This window comes from Zophobas morio, unplaced genomic scaffold (assembly GCF_036711695.1).
Source record: "Zophobas morio isolate AGI-343-1 ecotype UQ-CSIRO unplaced genomic scaffold, CSIRO_AGI_Zmor_V1 ptg000004l, whole genome shotgun sequence".
Taxonomy (NCBI): Eukaryota; Metazoa; Arthropoda; class Insecta; order Coleoptera; family Tenebrionidae; genus Zophobas; species Zophobas morio.
In genome coordinates, this window is record NW_026972109.1 from 15993262 (window position 1) to 16014609 (window position 21348).

At 33.2% G+C, this 21348-nt stretch overlaps 3 protein-coding genes across 4 annotated transcripts; 2 read left to right on the forward strand and 1 right to left on the reverse strand.

Annotated features, from left to right (window-relative positions):
• Window positions 1–1580: 1580 nt before the first annotated feature.
• On the reverse strand, window positions 1581–3332 carry LOC135143216 (uncharacterized). 2 transcript variants are annotated; one of them, XM_064075095.1, is made up of 2 exons: window positions 2883–3332; window positions 1581–2341 (listed from the first exon to the last, which is right to left on the reverse strand). In XM_064075095.1, the coding sequence occupies exon 2, from the start codon at window positions 2324–2326 to the stop codon at window positions 1982–1984; it is 345 nt and encodes a 114-aa protein (XP_063931165.1). In that variant the 5' UTR covers window positions 2327–2341; window positions 2883–3332; the 3' UTR covers window positions 1581–1981. The 2 variants fall into 2 exon arrangements, with proteins under 2 accessions (XP_063931165.1, XP_063931171.1); XM_064075101.1 differs by lacking the exon at window positions 2883–3332 and adding an exon at window positions 2689–2791.
• A 386-nt stretch (window positions 3333–3718) lies between these two features.
• Window positions 3719–7756, forward strand: LOC135143205 (calreticulin). The gene is made up of 4 exons (XM_064075086.1): window positions 3719–3887; window positions 3966–4070; window positions 6489–7495; window positions 7548–7756. The coding sequence occupies exons 1-4, from the start codon at window positions 3800–3802 to the stop codon at window positions 7569–7571; spliced, it is 1224 nt and encodes a 407-aa protein (XP_063931156.1). The 5' UTR covers window positions 3719–3799; the 3' UTR covers window positions 7572–7756.
• A 983-nt stretch (window positions 7757–8739) lies between these two features.
• Window positions 8740–20528, forward strand: LOC135143178 (vesicle-fusing ATPase 1-like). Its single transcript, XM_064075058.1, has 14 exons — window positions 8740–9048; window positions 9124–9212; window positions 9270–9479; window positions 9532–9677; window positions 9732–9870; window positions 9921–10263; window positions 10316–10481; window positions 10594–10763; window positions 18410–18598; window positions 18649–18781; window positions 18832–18989; window positions 19036–19220; window positions 19273–19431; window positions 19490–20528. The coding sequence occupies exons 1-14, from the start codon at window positions 9046–9048 to the stop codon at window positions 19620–19622; spliced, it is 2223 nt and encodes a 740-aa protein (XP_063931128.1). The 5' UTR covers window positions 8740–9045; the 3' UTR covers window positions 19623–20528.
• The last annotated feature ends 820 nt before the right edge of the window (window positions 20529–21348 follow it).

Sequence of the window (21348 nt, forward strand, 5' to 3'; positions counted from 1 at the left end):
TATGTATATTTTGTTTTTAACTGTTTAATGTTTTACAAATTTTATAAAAAAAAAACACGTGGATTTTTCAACGATTTTTAGGATAACCATTTCAATATGAGATAAGGTTTAAGTTTTCAGTAATCTATTAATTCGTTTCTCAAGGTAACCTAATGTCAATTTTATTGTTCTAAATTCATAGCGAATTATATCTATAGTTTCTGTAATCATTTTTATTAATGCTAAAATCGATTGATGTTAAATTTTTAATTTGAACAGTATTTGGACCGTTGTAAACATACAATGCCGTTCACCTACGTTTCCTTGGTTGGTAGGTTGTTATGTAGTACGTTAAATGTTATTAAAAAAGAATTAAAATTACTCCAAAAGCACTTCTGGAATTAAGTTAAATACAACACTAACTTACCAAAACTAAGCTATAATTCTACCAAGTGCCAAATAACTTTTTTTTTATCTCTTTCGTATTTTTGCTTATTGCAACCAACGTTTGTTAACTGTTATAAATAACTTTCGTAAATATTTGCTGTACTTACATTTGCTGAATGTTATTTTTCTCGCTGAGATTAATAATTTTTCCTGTTCACATTTAAATAAAAGTTGCCCTTTTATTATCTTAACTGAATAAATTTCCTCTGTTGTAAAATACGAGAATAAATTATAGGAGTAGCTTTTTTTTTTAATTCTGCCATGCGCTTAACTGGCTTTACAATAAAATTTAATGTAACTTTCTATTTTCTCTTAATTATCGTTATTTGGTGTTGCCATGTGTATTTTTGACGTAAGTTACAGCGTTGGCATATCTTAATGTGTGAATAGATAATACGGTAGCGTTTATTCCGAGCAAATAGAACAAAAAAGTTACTTAAGTCAGTTGATTATATTGTATAACAAACTTACTGATTTATTACTTGATATATATGCAGAAGGTTTAAAATATCTGCATAAATCTATAACAATAATTGTTAATTGCAATCATAAAGAAAGCTGCGAAATACTGGAATATGTGTATAGGAGGTCAGGGTCTATTTTGCATTATAGGTTATTTTACTGTCTCCACATTATTACGGAATAATTTTATAATCTTGTAATGGTGACAGAATCATATTTTTCAAGTCTTTTTAATAAAATATTAGACTATTGCAGGTGACGAGCTTTCCTGAAATAGCCAAAGTGCTTTCAAAGAGCCAAATGACAATAAATCACGCACGGAAATATTTTTGAAACTTTTATGAAAACGTCTAGTCTTATATCTTTTATTTTTGAAAACATATCAAAAGTAATTTAAAATTTAAAATTAACGAATAAGTTTTATTATATATTAATAAATGTATTTAGCGAGTGTTTTCAATTTTTATTGTTAGTAATAGGGTGAGCTTCATTTTTCGTTGTTATTAATATTATTTTTAGTATTAACCTTACGTGGAGTAAGCCTCTGTGACATTTAATTGGTGATGGAAGTGAAACTGTTACAATTAAAGGCTATTTTGTTTATTTTTATTTTTTGCTTGTTTACGTACCCATACCTAGAAAAACAAATCGAAAGGAAAGTAGGTTTTGTAAAAAATGAGGACTGTTTAAAATTCGTTTTGTAGTATTTTATTGGAACGTGCACAATAAAATCAAACAGCTATGTATTTAAAGCGACATGAAGTGAACATACATCCACCCAACAAAAATTAATAGCAGAGAACGTAACATAATTGTAGTTTAACAAAATATAAATTCGTTAATTTGATAACGTTTCTTTCAGAGTTCATTATATACAACAAGGAAACCTGGTAACATACTATAAAATAAATACTTCTGTTATAACACCCTATTCTGCAACTATAGTTATGTTATCCAACTATTAGAAAATACTTTTTAGGAACAGCGAAACCTTAAAGCTAAATTAAGCTAATTCACACTATAAATACTGTTTGTAAATCATTTAAGAAAGCTGGAGAAGCATATAAATAATCACAAACAGGTCACGAATCGCTTAAGTATGACCCCATCCTTTAGTAAGTCTTTTCCATAAACTAGGTTTGTCTATGTTGGCAGGCGGAGGTTGGTCGTTCTTAATTTGTTCTAAAAATCCGGCGTTCTGGGTCTGCGAATTGGGTTCGACGCCCGCATCCCCGATCTCCCTCAAGTCTCGCATCATTTTCTTCCTAATAGTCTTTTTCATACTAAGGTGCCTCTCCAAAGTCTTGTATTTGTGTTTGGTCCGGTTATCAACATTGTTTTCGACGACGGGAACACGCGGGTTTTCCTTTTCCACTTCTTTGTTACAGTTCCAAATATCACGCACATCTCTTATTTTTCTGTCGTTAACTGAAGACATTTTTCATAACTGACTCTGGAAAAATACACAAAAAATTAATTAAAACGAAAGTAGAACTGAAACAACACAAAAACACACAGTACCGCTCAACATCGATGCAAATTCACCAAATGCTTTTCACCAAAACGTACATAATTTAGAAAGTTATATACTTGTCTAGTTTTATATCACCTTATTCATGTCATTTTAATAAAAAATGAGCATGATATTCAAGAAAATGATAGATAAAAGGTGAAATTGCACTTACTTTCGAGCCGTTCAACATCTTGTTGATTTTATTGATGTAAATTTTTTTTTATTCGATGATGGTTGTCACAGATGATGAAAGAAAAACACTATTTTATGCTATTTTTAAAACTTACCTCATATTTTTGTTATAAATATAGCAAGAGATCAATGGAAGGTAACATGACTTAAGTTACTGTAACTCACTTCTTTATGTCTTTGCTAGTTCAAGGTAAACGACTTTAACACAATTTTTTTCACTCGAGGCTTACACCGTTGTGAGTTTTTACACTAAATAAACTCATTTTATGTAAAAATTTTAAGTACTTACCCTTGTTCGGACGTTTTTACATGTTGTTTCTTGGAAGAACGTACTTCGTTTGTGTTTAATGCACTCTACTGAACTTTTACTTTCAAATGTAGGCGATCAAGTTTATTTCTTTGTTTTCAAAGTTGATCTTTTTACTTTCCTTGTATACAGAAGCGGTAGATTTGAAACTGCGATACGAAATGAGGTAATCCGTCATTTTCTTCCAAATAATCGATTGTTTTAAGGTGAGTATTAAGAAATTACAGATAACAACGCCCATACAAATATTCAGCAAAGTCGTAAATCGCAATTTCACATACTATAAACACCCATTTATTCTTGAGAAAAGCAAAATGGTACGGCGATTCGCGGACGCAAAAAGTCGCCCCAAATCTTTATTTTCCATTCGAAAAAACGCAAAAATCGAAAAACGGACTTGCGAAATGGTGAAATTCAAGGAAATTGTTTCCGCAACACGTAAGATAAAGCGAAGATTAATCACTGATTAGAAACCGAGATTAGAACAAAACAATTCAAATTTGAATACGCGCCACGTTTCGCAAGCACTCGAAATCAACCAATCACAACTCTCCAACTGTACACTAATCCCGAGGAAGGGAAGTACACGTTAGCACTGCACTTATTGGTTCCTGCTCGAGTTGGAAAAAGATAAGAGTCCTGCGTTTGCAATCCGGAGTTTCCACCGTGTTGGTCGTCCACCAATCAGAGCCTTCCATCTGTCGAATTATCGATAAAGTGTCGACGTACTCGACTCGAACGTCTCTCTTTATGCCGTGTGTTAAACGCAGACAGCCGCTGTTTTGATAAGCGATTACGGGTGTTTGTATACGTCCCTCTCACTATTTTTCTGGCATTTGCGGTAGATTCGTGGCGAGAATTTGACGTCGCCGAATTAATATTTTTAGTAGGTTTATAAAATGAAGGCGCAGATTTTTGTGTTTGTGTTGAGTGCATATTTTTATGCATTAAATGCTGAAGTATATCTTGAAGAAAAATTCCAAGATGGTAAGTTGCGAGGGGGTTTTGAACGGGTTATTGCCGGTACAGGAAGTTCGGGAAAATTGCTCATTTTCCTGTTTTCAGATTCCTGGGAGAAAACTTGGGTGTACAGTAAGCATCCAGGGAAGGAGTTTGGGAAGTTTGCTTGGACAGCAGGAAAGTTCTTCAACAATGCAGAAGATGATAAAGGTAATAGGGGAAGTTGGTGGTAGATTTGGAGGAAAATGAGGGAAATTCAGGTTTTGGGGTAGTCGTAGAGCTACATTACACGACGTGACAAATCGAGCATAAAATAATATAGAAAATTACATAATGTCAATGTCCACAATGTGTCATTTCCTGGATGAAGTTGAGAGGGGTTTTTGAACGTTTGTAAGCATTTTTTGTATGAACATTAATGGGATATGAAAACAGGTTACTTTTATTGATCTTTACTGATAAAACTTGTTCTTTGTGTTTTGTGAATAATATAAATATCAAATTAGTTAAAACCATCTTAAACGATTTTATAATTATGTATTTAAAATTACATGAGTGACCTCTAGTAGTGAAGGTAACTTACGTTCAAAGGGTATGCACATCATATATTCATTAAAAATAAAAAACCCACGGTTAATGATTTCCAGACATTTAAATTCGGCTACTGTTTGTTTTTTTACATGTACATATATTAATTTATCCACACTAAAACCGTTAAAAAATGACTTCTGATAAGTTTTTATTCTTATCTAAATTATATACAGGGCGCGTAAATTATGTTAACAACCATACACCACAGATAAGTTTTACCTTATGTACACATTCATCAGCGATAAGAATTTTCAATGACAGTTCAGAGGTGAGCTCTTATTATCAATAAAACTCGAACAGATTGTTATCGGCAATGTTTTATTGATTAGCTACATAAGTGTTCAAATCTGATTGAATTATGTAATGAACACGCGTTTCGCTGTAAATAAACACGCTTGTTCTGTGTAACGTAACGAGAAACTAAAATAGTTCTGCTAAAAATTGATTTGGTTTCTTTGTTTTGACGTCCGTTCGCGAAAAATAGAAGTTCTTTTTGCATTAAATTGTGTGTTTAAGAGGGCGTTTACGTGAAAAATAAATACGTACAATTTAAGTGAAAGTTGCGTGCATGGCCGTTAAATTACCAGAGTTCCCTATTATATCTTAATTCCGAAATTGTTTTGAAAATGTTGACAATCGTATTTTTTTAAGTTTATTTCGTTGCTGTGTTTAAATTAAAAATAAAAAATTGAATGCAAGTGTCGCGCACAAGTGTTAAAAAAAGTATGGAACCATTTGGCAACTTTAGAAAAAATATATTGCGAAGGCGTAGACTATGAAAAAGTAGATGTCCCATTTCCGTCTATCTGTCTGATCACCAAACCAACAATTTGATGACGTCATCTAAAAATTTTGCAAAATAAATACTATTTAAATTTTATAAAATTTACGTCCAGATTTTTGGGAACAATAAAAGTTTTATAACAATATTTCAGAATTTAATTTAGGATCTTCAAAACTGAATGCTCTGAAATCTTGCAAACGTTTAAAGCTGTCGTAAGAATGGTAAAAGAATTAATTTGTGTATCCCCTCCACAAACTTGATGACGTCATCACGAAATTTTATTGTGGAAAAACCTATTTAAAACATGCCTATTTATATTTTAAGATAAGTTCTGTCTAAATAACTCTGCACTATTATTTTGCTGCTGCATACTTTTTCTAAATTTCAGCATTTAACTAAGTTGGTATACATATTGTTGCATATAGCGTCCTTGTGGGGACTTCCATATATGGTAAAAGTTATTTAAATTAAATAACTTGTTTAACTTCCCATGCTGCCGCCTCAACCTGTTATTTTTAATACATGCAACCTTATTACTAATGTTACAAAAAATTAAAAGTACTTGTTATTTTCTGTTGACTGTTACAGTATGTTTTAAAAGTAGGTTATTATTACGTAAAATGTTTACTTATCCACATCGAGTGTTCCATTGAAAAAGTCATCAGATTGACTAATTTTTTTGTAAACAATATGAAGTATGTCTACAATAACCTCACTTTTTCGGATAATAAAATTAACGTTTTTCAACATGTCGTCACGTGTCAACAGTGTGATTAAAAAACACGTGCCTTTTCAGCTACTTTTTTTTATATTGAACACTCCATTATGTTACAAAAATAGTTATTTTGATCGGACTTTGGCGACAGTATTTTTAACTTTAATATTGTATGTAACACAATTTGTCATCGTACTTGGCTTTTACTGCACATTGTTATCTACTTTTGGTCGGTCGATGGCAATAAGATCAAATTATAAATAAATTTTAAATAATTTAACAAGTTTAACGTTTATGTTATGATATGTGATTTTGTGTCATTACTCGGAAATTATGGTAACATAAAAATTCAAGATTGTGGATATTTCATAATGGTGACTCACCCTGAATGAGTCTTAAAATTGTGTAATTGGCCGTATTAAAAAAATGTGACGTGTTTTGCAGCTGAGCAACTAACTTTCTCATAAACTGTACCTTCTTAAATAATACATTTTCTTGTTGTTAATTGAATAAAGAATCTCATTCCCTTTCTTATCAGGTATTCAGACGTCCCAAGACGCCCGCTTCTACGCCCTGAGCCGCAAATTCAAGCCCTTCTCCACCGAAAACAAAGATTTAGTAATTCAATTCACAGTCAAACACGAACAGAACATAGATTGCGGCGGTGGCTACGTAAAAGTCTTCGATTGTTCGCTCGAACAAGAAGACATGCACGGCGAATCGCCATACCGTGTAATGTTCGGTCCTGACATCTGCGGACCCGGTACAAAGAAAGTTCACGTAATCCTCAACTACAAAGACAAGAACGTACTCATCAACAAAGAAATCCGTTGCAAAGACGACGTTTACACACACGCTTACACCCTCATCATCAAGCCAGACAACACCTACGAAGTCCAAATCGACGGCGAGAAGGTCGAAAGCGGCGAATTGGAAGCCGATTGGGACCTTCTGCCGCCCAAGAGGATCAAGGATCCCGAAGCCAAGAAGCCCGAGGACTGGGACGATCGCTCGACGATTCCCGATCCGGACGACACCAAACCCGAGGACTGGGACAAGCCTGAACACATCCCTGATCCTGAAGCCACCAAGCCCGATGATTGGGACGACGAGATGGACGGGGAATGGGAGCCGCCTATGATTGATAACCCAGAGTACAAAGGGGAATGGCAACCTAAGCAGATAGACAATCCGGCTTACAAAGGGCCGTGGATCCATCCCGAAATCGATAATCCTGAGTATACTCCGGATTCGGAGTTGTACAAACAGAAGGAAATTTGCGCCGTTGGGTTCGATTTGTGGCAGGTTAAGTCGGGAACGATTTTCGATAACGTGCTGGTCACGGATGATGTAGAGTACGCGAAAGAAGCCATCTCTGGATTGAAAGAAAGACAAGATGGAGAGAAGAAATCTAAAGAAGATTTAGATAAAGCAGAGAAAGATGCAGCTGCTGCTGAAGAGAAGAAGGATGACAATGAGGATGACGACGACGATGATGAAGATAATGATGATAATGAAGAAGAAGAACATGTGCCACAAGTAGAGGTGAGTCGAGGAAGAGAGTTGTTTTTGGTTTATCTGACAGATTTTGTTTCAGGAATCCGATCATGATGAATTGTGAGTGGAATAAGAGACAATTTTTATATCTTACTGTGTGCAGTGTTTTGTTCCATAGTGTGTACTATTTCTTTGACTGATTTTTGTTAATATTGAGCGTATTACTTCTAATAAAACAGAAAATCATACAAGTTGTTTTTGTATTCACATTTTATTTGTACAAAATTAATAAATTATTATCTTTAGTAATATACGTTTTTTTATTACTTTATCCCGTTCTCCAAACATTAATGCAAGAAGTCGAAAGTGCTGTGAAAGTGAAGCTTTGAAAAATTTTCGAATCTCCTTAGAAAATCACGAACTTGAATTACAAGAAGTGAAAGTTATGTATTTGACGGATCTGCGAGAGCTGTGCTAAATTCTAGACAACACGCATTGATAAAAATTAAAATTTCAAAATTTCTGCGACAAATTTGGCTTGTAACATGAAAATAAAACATTCTTCGACTTTAAATTCCCAAAAAAAAAACAAAATTTTTCCAAAATTTATTTTGAACAGACTTTCTAATGCGCAGGTCACGGCAATGTCACTCACGGTGGAAAAAAGTGAGGTTAGATTGTTTAATACCGACCGAAATTGTTTCAATTTTATTCAGTTTCTGCGAAATATTTAAACAAAAAAGGTAGTAAATTGCAATTCTGGGACCTTTTTAAAACAAACTGTTTTAGATATGGGGAATATCAATGAAAAAGTTGAAGCTGCATCTACGCAGCAACCTGCAGCCCAAGAGAACCCAAAGAAGCTAAAACCGTGCTGTGCATGCCCTGAAACGAAAAAAGCACGTGATGCATGGTATTTCTTACATACTTTTAGAGAAATTTGTGTTTATTGTGCTGTTTTAGCATTATTGAGAATGGGGAAGAGAACTGTCAACATTTAATCGAGGCGCATAAAGAGTGCATGAGGAAAGCTGGATTTAATATTTAAATGAATCCATTAGTTCGTTAAAATGCTCGTAACAATTGTAGTGTGATATTAATTTATTATTACTGTTAATAAAAGAATAATTATTACATGTGTTATGTAAGAAGATCGATTCACTTGTGTAATAACTTGTTTTTTGGGTGCTTCAAAAAGAATAATCTTAGCAGTAAGTGTACAGAATTCGAGAAAAACTAAATTCTTTGTTGCTATATGTCGATAAGAATAGTAATTAAGGTTTGATTAGTCATTTTTAAAAACGCAACCAGCAATACACTCCGCACAATTGTCATCATTGTTGCAATAAATAGCTATTCTTTTAGTCATAGAATATTTGTATAATTAATAACAAAAAAGCAACCGCTTTTTTAAGTGATGGTGCAATCTTGACAAATTTGTGACCGCGGCTGTGATTACAACAGACGTAAAGTGAGGTTATGTTGATTCGTGAAAGTCCCATCAAAAGTATTGATTTTCCCAGCTTTTCACTGAAACCTGCATTGCAGTTAGTTTAAACCGAAGTTTCACGTTGTAACATTCACATAAGAACACAAAAATGGTAAATAATTGTTGCATTTAGTTCTTTTTATAGCTCATACGAAGTGCGAAAGCTTACATTTATTTCTTATTTTAGTTATTCAGGGTATCCAAGTGCCCCTCAGACGAACTGTCATTAACAAACTGTGCTGTAGTGAATGATGGAGATTTTTCACAAGCTACCGAGTAAGTTTGACAGCTAGTGCTTATTAATAATTCTAATGATAATGTTTGGAATATCAGACACGTTGAAGTAGTTACGGGGGGTAATCAGAAGTACATTTTTTCAATAAAGAAAGATTCAAGAGTACAAAGACATGAAGTTGGGTTTAGTTTACCACAAAGGAAGTGGGCCATCTTGTCCATTAACCAAGAAATCGAAGTTAATCCGTACAAAGAAGAGGATTATATTACGTCGATCGTTCTCGAGGCGGATTATATGCAAAAGAAAATGTAAGTATGACTTATCTAATTACCTGTTACATAAAACACAAATGAATTGTAGTACTTCCCAAGAACAATATGACACTGATGAAATGGCCAAAGAATTTCTTTATTCCTTCCCAAATCAAATGTTCACAGTTGAGCAACAATTAGCGTTCGCTTTTAAAGATAAGAAGTTACTAATACTTTCAGTTAAAGATGTTGAAGGTAAATGTAACAATCAGTACTTCTACCCCAACACTTAAAATGTAATAATTGTAGTGGTTAATATCAACTCATTTAAACAAGGGGGCGAAGCCAAACCTAGAAAAGGCAAACTAGGAAAATTAACCCCCAACACCATAATACAATTTGAAAAAGCCGAAACTTCCTCGCTAAACCTCGTCGGAAAATCCAAAGGGTACAAGTTACACTCAATCATTTAGCAAAAACCTGACCCAGTATTTTTAGCAAACAAGTACGCCAGTCCATCATCAACCCTGACTGGGACTTCCAAAAAATCGGCATTGGAGGCTTAGGAAAAGAATTCAACGCGATTTTCAGAAGGGCGTTTGCTTCCAGAGTATTCCCACCTGAAATAGTAGAACAGTTAGGGTGCAAACACGTCAAAGGTATACTCTTGTATGGCCCCCCTGGTACTGGTAAAACTCTAATGGCTCGCCAAATTGGAAAAATGTTAAACGCGCGTGAACCAAAAATCGTCAACGGTCCCCAAATTTTGGACAAATATGTGGGCGAATCAGAGGCAAATATTCGACGATTGTTTGCTGAAGCGGAAGAAGAAGAGAAACGCGTAATTTTATAATCATTGGTGTACTGATATTGTGTTAACAAAATTCTTGTAGGCTGGTCCAAATAGTGGTTTGCATATTATCATATTTGATGAAATTGATGCCATTTGTAAGCAAAGAGGGTCAGTGGCTGGTAATACAGGTGTACATGACACTGTTGTCAATCAGTTATTGTCGAAAATCGATGGTGTAGAACAACTCAATAATATACTGGTCATAGGTGAGTTGTAGTCTGGGTGACATTGAAACTGGCGATTTGTATTGTGTGTCGCCTAGTTTTGTTGATTTTCTTTAGTTTAGACTAATTGCATTTAATTTTGAATAAATGAAAGGAATGACCAACAGAAGGGACATGATTGATGACGCTTTACTTAGACCTGGTAGGTTAGAAGTACAAGTTGAAATCAGTTTACCAAATGAAGAAGGTAGAGTTGAGATTCTTAATATCCACACCAGCAGAATGAGGCAATACAAAAAAATTGCTCCTGATGTAGATACAAGGGTAAGTTTTGTGGTGTCTCTGTTTTTTTACACTTAAACATACTTATTTTTAAACAACGGCGGTTTACCTCTTGGGATTTAAAAAACAATATTCAAAGTTCTTCAAATTCGCGTAACTATATTTTGTAGGCGATTGAATTACCAAGTTAGTGCCGCCACTGGTTTTTTATGATGTAAAGTTAATGCGATATAGTGGTATTTCTGATATACGTTTTTTTTTATGTAATAAATATATTCAGATGCTGTGAGCAGGAGTGTTTTCTCAATAACAGTACATTAGCCTCCATTTATAAAAATCGTGTAACCATATTAGTATTTACGATTTTTGTTTTGCAACTTATGAACAAATTGCATTTTTTTTCTAATTTATGAACAAACCATTGAAATTCGGAGCCTAATATTATTTGAAAATTGGTGAATGGGGAAGAAATGTAGTTTTTCTTAAAAAAAATCACATCGTTTTGTATGAAGATAATACATTATTTTGATGTGAAACATACATAGGTTTGTAAAGAATTTTGTTGCGCATTGAGCACTATTTGCCTTTAAAATTATAACTTTTTAAATTATTGCAAAAAAATAGGGGAAATAAATTGCAAGATTTTGTTAGAATCAAGCGACCAAGTATACAGATTCCAGATGATTTATGACATCTCGAAGGGTCTAATCTTGATTTGATCATTACCTGGGAACGAATAGTATAGTGTTCCAAGTGCTGGTTCGTTTTTACGACTGCACACTATTGTGAAGGAGTTAAGGGTCCCCAGTCGTCGCCCGCAAAATCGGTTCCAGTGAGAACTATTTTTTGTAACTATGCAACCCAAAGTACCGACCCAAAAACACGAGAGATTATGGTCACTGTAGGGAGTCCGTCATAAAATGCAAATCGGTAAATACCACCAGATAAGCTTATTTATTTTCAAATGAAGGATACAGGGAAATAACCATCGAAATCCATTTGTATGTATTTTGAAAGAAATTGAGTTGAAAGTTTAAAATGCTGCGGAAAATAGATTGAGAAACCCACAAGGTTCAGTCTAATACAACTTTTTATTTTCTTTATAATGTTTTAAAAATATATAAAATAAACTATTTATGTTCAAATATAACAGCAAAAAAATTTAGTGGAAAGTTGTGTCCGCACAACTTCCCTCGCACCTAAAATACAATGAAACATATCCAACATTTTCGAGTTAAATTTTTACTTTAGGTACACAATTTTGTGATGAAATCATCAACATTTTGCAAGGATACGTAAATCAATGTGGATTAGACTAAAAATAACAGTATTCCCAAAATTTCTGGGAAAATGGAGTGAGTCGTTCCTGATTTAATCAATAGAATAAATTGACTCATTCATTAATTTTTTTGAGCCACCTAGGTATATGAGCAAATCTAAAAAATATTAATGCAATGATAAATTACAAGTAAAAACTCATCATATTTTGCACATTTTTAGTAGAATTTATTCGGCCAAATTTTGAGATGACGTTATCAATTTTTTAGTAGCATAATTCTGAACTTGTGGTTTATAAATACATTATTGAGATTTTTCGGCTTTTCGGTTTTTCGATTTTTCAACTTTTGATGTTTCACTTTTTCAATATTTTAATTTTTGACGTTTTCAATTTTTCCATTCTTCAAATTTTCGATTTCTCCATTTTTTTATTTTTCGATTTCTTGATTGTCCGATGTTTCACTGATACGATTTCGCGATTTTTCAACTTTTCGATATTTTAATTTTTCAATTTTTAAAATTCTAGATTTCTCGATTTTTCGTGTTTTCAGTTCTTCTATGCATATTTCAGTTTTTCAATTTTCGGAATTTATTAAATTTCTGATTTTCCATTTTTTTTTATTTTTCGATTTTCCAGTTTTTCGATGTTTCGATTTTTCAATTATACGATTGTTCAATTTCTCGATTTATAAATTTTAGATTTTCCTATTTTTATTTTTTTGATTTTTTCATGTTTGAACTATTTATTATTGCTAAAAATAAAAGTAAAAAATAACTACCAAAATTGTGACTAAAAATATGTAAAAATTAATAGAAAATAGAACACATTGCTGCTAAAAAATAAAAATAACTGTACTTTCCCAAAAAAATCTATTGCATGATTACTGTTCCACTAGTATTGCTAATTTCGGACCTTAGTATCAAACGCAATGAAAGAATTAATTCTTAGTTAAACAAAAAAATAGTTGCATGTCAAAATCGAGTGAAACATGTGAGATGTATGTAAACAAAAGCATCTAAATAATAACTATTTCCCGCAGAATTTCTGGAGGCTTATAGAGTCGAAATTGGCCTGAGCGCGCTCCGGTCTGTGGATCATACAAGTTCTCTGGTGACGATGTAAAAAATATTTCTCAAAAAACTTTCAAACGTCGTGTCTTTTTAATCGAACAAAACACAATTGGCGAACGCAATAATCCAGAATGGTGCGCAGAAAAATCCTTTAGACTAACCGAACGTTATTTTGGTAAAATTTTGCAAAATGAGAGAACAAGTAACACGGCTAATCCTACTGTACTGTGAAAAACATTTTACATCCCTGCAAATCTAGTTCAGCATGTACTCTCCCAAAATCTTTGCATAGAAAATGAAGCAAGGGCAACTGAAGCATTTTGCAGTAACACCAAACTGACAATAAGACAATGCGGTTTGTACATTTTTAGCGGCGTCGCCAGAAGCTTAATAAACAAAAACGCTATCGTAGAAATATATAAAATGTCCAATTTAAATAATGCTTAATTCAACGAGATGATAAATTTTGGGAAAACAGTATGATAGAGCCCTAGAAAAATTTTATTTATATGCCTTACTTCAGGAGAGAGTAGATTCTCGTTATTAACAAGTCAACCCATTAGACAAATTGTAAAGAAAAAATTGTACAATTAAAATTTTTTATTTGCATTCGCGTCATGTGTAGTTCATATAAATCTTTTGTCCTTCTAGTATAAACACACACAGGAATAAATAGTAATATTGAAATAGGTTTACTGGAGATATCACGTAAAAAACGTGCCTATAATACTCTACCTCATAGGTGGTGCGGAAAAGAGTATCAAAAAATTAAATTTAAATAAATATGATTGTTCAGGTAAATAAGTGCTTATAGTGAAGTGATGAGAATCTAAATCTTGTCAGTTTTGTGTATTGATTAATATATAAAATGACAGATTAATAAAAAATATTTGAATAATTTTTTCAAAGAAAATATTTTAGTAGAATGTATAAAATTATAAAAATTTGCATACTTTTAAATCAAATTATGTCAGCAATGAAAGAAGGCGATTTGTAAAAGAGTTTCAACAATGTTGGTCAGCTAAGAGTATTTATGAGTTTTATGACCGAAAGTACCTGAACTGATTACCTGAAAGGGTCGGTCGGCAAGGCTCCCTGCTGTGTAAAACTCAACCTTTTATTGAAACGGATCTTTGTAAATAGGGTTGCTTAGTTTCACTTTATTTTCATTATTCAGTATTTTTTAAAAAAACATATTTTGATAAATATAAATTTTAAACAAAAATGACCGGGTCTTCCCCATAGAGCTCAATGTTGTCTTTGCACTGATATAAAAGTTGAAGCGAAAAATGCTCTCTCCTCGTCTAAAAATGCAATTTCCTTCGAAGAATGAATCATTAATTAAACACTAAACAATCACTTATTTAAAAAAAATATTGTGTCTTCCCCAGAGATTTAGACATAATCTATCAATTGAAATGTCGATCTTTTTTTCAAAGTTGAAATTACGCCCGTAAAATGAAAATCTATTTAGCTCATTTTTCGGTCTGCTACTGGGCACCCTTAAGTCTTCCATAATAGGCCTCTGCCTCAAGTAATCCAGCGGTCATAAACCATCAAGAGACCAACTGTCTGCACTACACAGAGCCGTATGGGCCCGTAAATCCGCAAGATGATTTATGGCACAGCTATTTACATTTTCAATAGAGTTCCTAATACTTGCAGTAATTGAGATTGCAATGCCATAAGAACAAAGTCAGACTAAGCAATGAAAAATTATATTTTACTTTTTTTAATATACGAAGTCTTTTCACAACAAGAAACTTTAAACGTGTTCAAAATGGTAAATTTTTGGAGGAAAGTGTGGATTTTGCAATTATGCTTCGCCCCTCAATCTGACAACGAATAAAAAATTCACTACAATTGAGGTCGGGCTGAGTGGGTTGGGCTTATATATATATATATTATATATATATTTTTAATACGTATTCTTTTCGTAAGAAGAAACTTCAACGTATTCAAAATCGTAAATTTTTGTTGGGAAATATGGATTCTGCAATTGAAGGGGGTCAGGAGAAAGCAATGAATGTCACATTGAATAAAAATCGAGGTATTTAAAATGTAATCTTTGAAAGTCTATTTTTTTTAAATTGTCGCACATTATACATATTTTCATAGTTTACACAAAAATTGTTCAAATCGAACAACACTTTATTTTGTATGAACATTGAACAAGAAACAAAAGGAAAATGAAAATTTGAACGAAGTACCGACACGGTTGGGAGAAAACTGTGAATGTCCGGGTCTCTGTTCTGTCCATATATTTATCTATAGGAAAACGCCGTCAAGTACAATTAGCTAACAATAAACCTCATATTGTAAGATTGGGTGAGGTTGGTTTTAGGTTTTTGTTTAGATTCCACTGTTCAATATAAAATGCACTCTTTGACCAAAAATAAAATCGGGTGGGTGGGCGGGGCCACTTCGAATTTTTTAAGCCTGATTCGCCACTTGACGTAGTAAAATTCAGTCTTCATCTAATCAAAAAAACCAATGACATCCAAAAGCGGAGGTGGGTGGGGTTAGTTTTACCTTTTCGTCTTGATTCCAATGTTTATTAACATAAAACCCACTTTTTGTTCAATAAAATGAGTAATCAAGAGGAAAATTGGGTGGGTGGGCGGGGCGACTTTGAATTTTTATAAAGAGATTCGATCACATGACAAAATAAAATTCAATTTCCATCTAATCAAATAAGCCAATGAAATTCAAAACCGAAGGTGGGTGGGGTTAGTTGTAGGTTTTTGTTTAGATTCCACTGTTGTTCAATATAAAATGCACTTTTCGTCCAATAAAATGAGTGACCAAAAAGAAAACCGGGTGGGTGGGCGGGGCCACTTCGAATTTTTTAAGCCTAATTCGCCACTTGACGCAGTAAAATTCAATCTTCATCAAACAAAAAAAAAAAACAATGAAATTCAAAAGCGGTGGTGGAGTTTTGTTTTTTTGTCTAGATTTCGGTGTGACATTTATTGTTTTCTATCCATCTGTTTAAGTTCTACGTGAACATCAAATGTTTTCTCCCACACAAGATTTTTGTATTTGTAATATCATTAAGGACTATCAATGTTTCCTCCCCATTTTACAACATTTAAAAAAAATACTCACTGAATTTGTGTAAAATCATTAATAACTAAAAAAAAAATTAAATGTGACATTAATTTTTTTCTCCCAACACCCTTCAATTATGCTCCACCCCTCGGTCTGACAACAAATGAAAAATTCATCACAGTTGAGATCTGGGCGGTTATAGGTGGCGCTTAATCTTTTGCTTTCCTTTTTTATGTAATACATATAGTTTTCTTTGAACAACGCGATTACTTAAACACATGTTCCACATGATAATTTCCTGTAAAAAAGTAAGGATTTTTGCAATTAAACTCCACCCCCGGCTCACAAAGAATAAAAAAAATCATCAGAATTGAAATAGGTGGGTGGGCGGGGCCTTATATTTTGCCCTTTTTTAAAATGTACGTATTTTTCTTTTCACAACATGAAACTTAAAATATATTTAAAATGGTACATTTTTTGGAGGATGGAAATGTGCATTTTGCAGTTACACTCCGCCTCTCAGTCTGAAAACGAACGAAAAATTCATTCAACACAATACTTAGAAACATGTTTCATATACGTATATTAAAAAAAAAATAATAAAATATGATAGATAAATAAAGGTTATTTTGCTCATTTTACCCACATTTTAAACACAATTTTGCTGTAGATTTTACTACTAAGTAATTTTTCATCAACTGCTACAGTTCTTTTATTCGATTTTATATTAAGAATGTGAAACTAAAGAAAGCTGCAAACGATGTTATTTAGGAGAAATCCACAATTAAAAAATAAAAGAAGAAACCCAGCTGACTGGTAGAATTCATTTAATTTTGGCAAGGTGTTGTAAAAGATTATGTTTCTGTTTCTGTCTTCGTCCGACATAGTGTATTTAGACCGTGTACGTTTCCGCCCCTAAAATTTAAAAAAATGCGGGCATTCTTTATCTGCGTAAATACAGTGTGTCGGACAAAGACAGAAACATAGTTTACGAAATAAACCCGTACGACGCCGATGGGTTTTCTAGTATGTGCGCCATCACCAGTAACACAAAGACAAATCTGGAGTCGGTTGCCGGAAGTCTTGATTGCGGTGTCCAGAAAAACCTAAAAGTGGCGTTCGCGATCCATCTAGAGAAATATATGAATTTAAATAGAGGCCACCGTCGGGAACGATTATTCAGTCGAATCAAGTCCAGTGAATGTTGAGAGAATCAGCCAAGTTTCGCAGGAATTATTTTATACATAATCGCTGTGTAACTAGACGTGTAAACTCGAGTCACTAAGAAATAAATTGTGGAGTTTAACCCACGCCGATTTTAAATACCCGTTCAACGTAACAATAGCAAAAGACCTAATTTGTACAGTTTTACAACATGTTGCCAAAATTAAAAGAATTCTACTATAGTTAATAATTCTAACTTTTATTTTATACTTATAGTGATTTTTTTTTACTCTTATGGCATTTTTACCCATAGTACAGTCATTTTTTATAACAAGGGGAAACGTAGTGGAAGTATAAATGGAAATGTTTACTCTAACATTCGCTGATTTACTAAATTTCAAATTAATAAAACCAATTTTTAATAAATTTGGATGTTGCATTTGAACTGCTTGTGGTACAATTACCTTATCCATTGTAAATGAAGACGCGTTTTCATAAACAGTTTGATGTGAACAATAATAAACAATGGTTGTTATTGTAAAATCCACGGCCAAATACTGTATTGAAAGGTTTCGGAATTTTATTATTTTTAAATATTAAAAAAAAACCGATGAAAGTATACAATAAAATTTTGTATTCCAGTCCAGTAAACGAAAATTTACCCATTCATGAAATTCGTGGGAAATTTTGGTTTTTATCTTCTTGAAGAATAAATAACTATTATTTCACCTGTAACGTACAGTTCAGGAGCATGGGTCAGTTGCACGGCGAGGTAAAAAAAATTGCAAACAAGTGGTCCTATAATATTTGAGGACAGTTACACGCAAACTACCTATGAGGCAAGGGTCAGTTGTTTGCTGCGATCAAGAAAATTTGCATATAATTTTAATCATTAGTGTAGATTCATAATATTTTGCATATTTTAGATAGGATTCAGTCATCAATTTTTTAGGAGGGGATAAATGAATAAATTTTCTATTTCCCAAAACTGAATTTTTTTCTGACCGTGGTTCCCCCTTTTTATTTTGTGTTACTTGTATATATTTGTGATGATATATTACAGCAATTTTCTTTTATGTTCGTTAATGTTCGTCCATTTAAAATGCGACTTTTTTATCTTCCAGGAACTAGCAACCTTAACTAAAAACTTCTCAGGTGCCGAGATCGAGGGTTTAGTAAGAGCCGCTCAGTCAACAGCAATGAACCGTTTAATCAAAGCTGCCAGTAAAGTAGAAGTAGACCCGGAAGCAATTTCCAAACTACTAGTCAGCAGGTCCGACTTCCTAAACGCTTTAGAGAACGACATAAAACCAGTACGTACGAATAAAACAACGAAAAACAATTATTATCAACGGTTTCTTAGGCATTTGGCACATCTTTAGAAATATTAGAGCAGTTTTTGGCACGCGGAATCACTGTGTGGGGTCCCCCTGTCAGCAATATTTTAGAAGACGGTAGATTGTTTATTCAACAAGCGAGAGCACCTGACACCGCAGGTATTTACACCATGTTCAGCGATTGTTATTTTATTGATTTCAATTGTAAGGTCTGGTTAGTGTGTTAATCGAAGGTCCGCCAAACGCGGGAAAAACCGCTTTAGCCGCTCAGCTTGCCAAAGAATCCGATTTTCCATTCGTTAAGGTGTGCTCACCTGAAGAAATGGTGGGGTACACGGAAACTGCCAAATGTTTACATATCAGAAAGGTAGAGCGATTTTTTTCAATACAATTTACTAGTTTGACACTTATAGGTATTTGATGACGCTTATCGTTCAACGTTGAGCTGTATTTTAGTTGATAATATTGAAAGATTGTTGGATTATGGTCCCATTGGTCCAAGGTATTCGAATTTAACACTGCAGGCACTTTTAGTGTTGTTGAAGAAACAGCCACCACCAGGAAAGAAATTGCTGATTTTGTGCACCAGCAGCAGGAGGTTTGTCTCTGAAATTAAAAATCATTGAAAAATAGTACGTTTTTTGTGATAGGCAAGTCCTCGAAGATATGGAGATGCTATCAGCTTTCACTGGAGTTCTGCATTTACCAAATCTTTCAAAAGCTGATCATTTGTTGGCCGTGCTTGAAGCTTCTGAAGTATTTAGTGCTCAGGAGTTAAAGAAGATTAGTCAACAAATCCACGGAAAACGGTACCCCGTCTTTCTCTTTCACACTCTTCGTTATTGATTGTTTTATATCCCGTTTTAGCATTTTCATCGGTATTAAAAAATTACTAGCACTAATTGACATGACGCGCCAAACTGACGAGAAGTTCAGAGTAATGAAATTAATAACAAAACTGGAGGAAGATGGCGCTTTAGAAGATCCCGGTATGGCCTAAATGAGTTAACGGATACGTATATATTGTGTGCACATTCCAAAAATTAGCAATATTTCCAGGAATAGTCAATTTTAAGCAAATAGATGCAGGTAACATAATTATAAAAAAATAAGTCATTAGAATCGTTCCGAATGCCAGCTACAAGTCATTATTAAAACATTCTGAATTCACGGTGCAATTAATTGTTACCTATTTATGTCTGTATTGAACTATGTATTATTATTGTTTTTAATATATGTAGTGTAGACTATTTGTTATATATTTTTTTAAAAACCATCGTCAACACAAGCCAAGTTTATTGGTTCACAATGTACCTATGTGATACGAATTTAATTTTTGTAGATTTGTGTCCTACCATGTGTATTAGAGCGAGGTGATTCTAGTGTAGGGGTGAAGCGTAGCAGATATTTAGAGTCAATAATATTAATGATAGGAGTCCTTAACAAAGGTTTTTGTTGGTGCCGACGACATTTTTGTGTAAATTTTCAGTAAATTATTAGCTTGCACTGTTTATCAATTGTTGTTTAAGAAATGTTGAAGCTGCGATTGTTTGATTTTCATGAATTTTTAAATGACAGTTTTTTTTTGTTTTGTGAAAACTGTTATTTAAAAGTTTGTGACAGCTATTGTAATTGTTGAACAATACCTCTATGCAGGTAGTGTTTTTTAAGTATTTATACACAGGATGTTTCAGTGATTAACTGACCAGTCTGTTAATTGTTCAGGGAAAAAGTAATTCAAGGAGGTACAATTTTTAAACACCAAACACAAGTAAGTATACCTTGCGGTTAAAGAAGTGATAAGCACTATGGCATGTACATAGTTTTGCAAAAAATGAAACATCCTATATAGTATTGTTGTCAGTGACTATGTATAAAGTACTTATTAATATAAATAAGACTACAACGTTTTTGGTTTTATTGCTCGTTTAATTGCTGAGAATACGGGGGTGTTCAGTATTCTCCGGAATTGACTACTGTGAAACGCAAAATATCGATTCATCCTTACTAAAATTTGATGACGTCATCTTAGAATTTTACTTCATTGTGGTTTTATCCAATGAAGTAAATATCCACATTTTATTAATTTTATGCAAACTGATCATCGTAAAAATATGTGTAAGAAAGTTGATGTTCGAAAAAATTATTGAATAAAAGTTTATTGCAAAATGTTATACAATTTTGATTTTTTTTACCAAAAATCTGGATTTCTCGCGTAAAAACTCAGCACGGATTCATAAACTACACGTAGAATTATGTTATTTTATACAACTTTCAACCCATTTAATTTGTACGATTTTGAGGTGACGTCATCACATTGGTGGGGATGATTATATCAAGTTTGATTAGCGTTTTACCATCAACATGATATTCGTAATACACATATAAAATTTGACAAAATCGGTCCAGTAGTTTTGGAGATTATCTGACTCCAAAGGTCATGACATCCAGAAAACCATGTAAATTTCTGGAACTTTTTGTATTCCCACTAAAAAATCGATGACATCATTACAAAATTTTATCAAGAAAATAAATCTCACTTGAAACTGCAGCATAATGTGCTCCTTTATCTATGTTTAGTGGTTTAATAGGCCGTCCTTTCCTTTATTTTAATTTAGAAGTTATTATAGAAAAATGGGACATCGAATTTTACAATTTATCCAAGACTGCGCGTCGTCACTTTAAAAACGTCGATAGAAGGGTGACAAATTATAATACTTTATAGT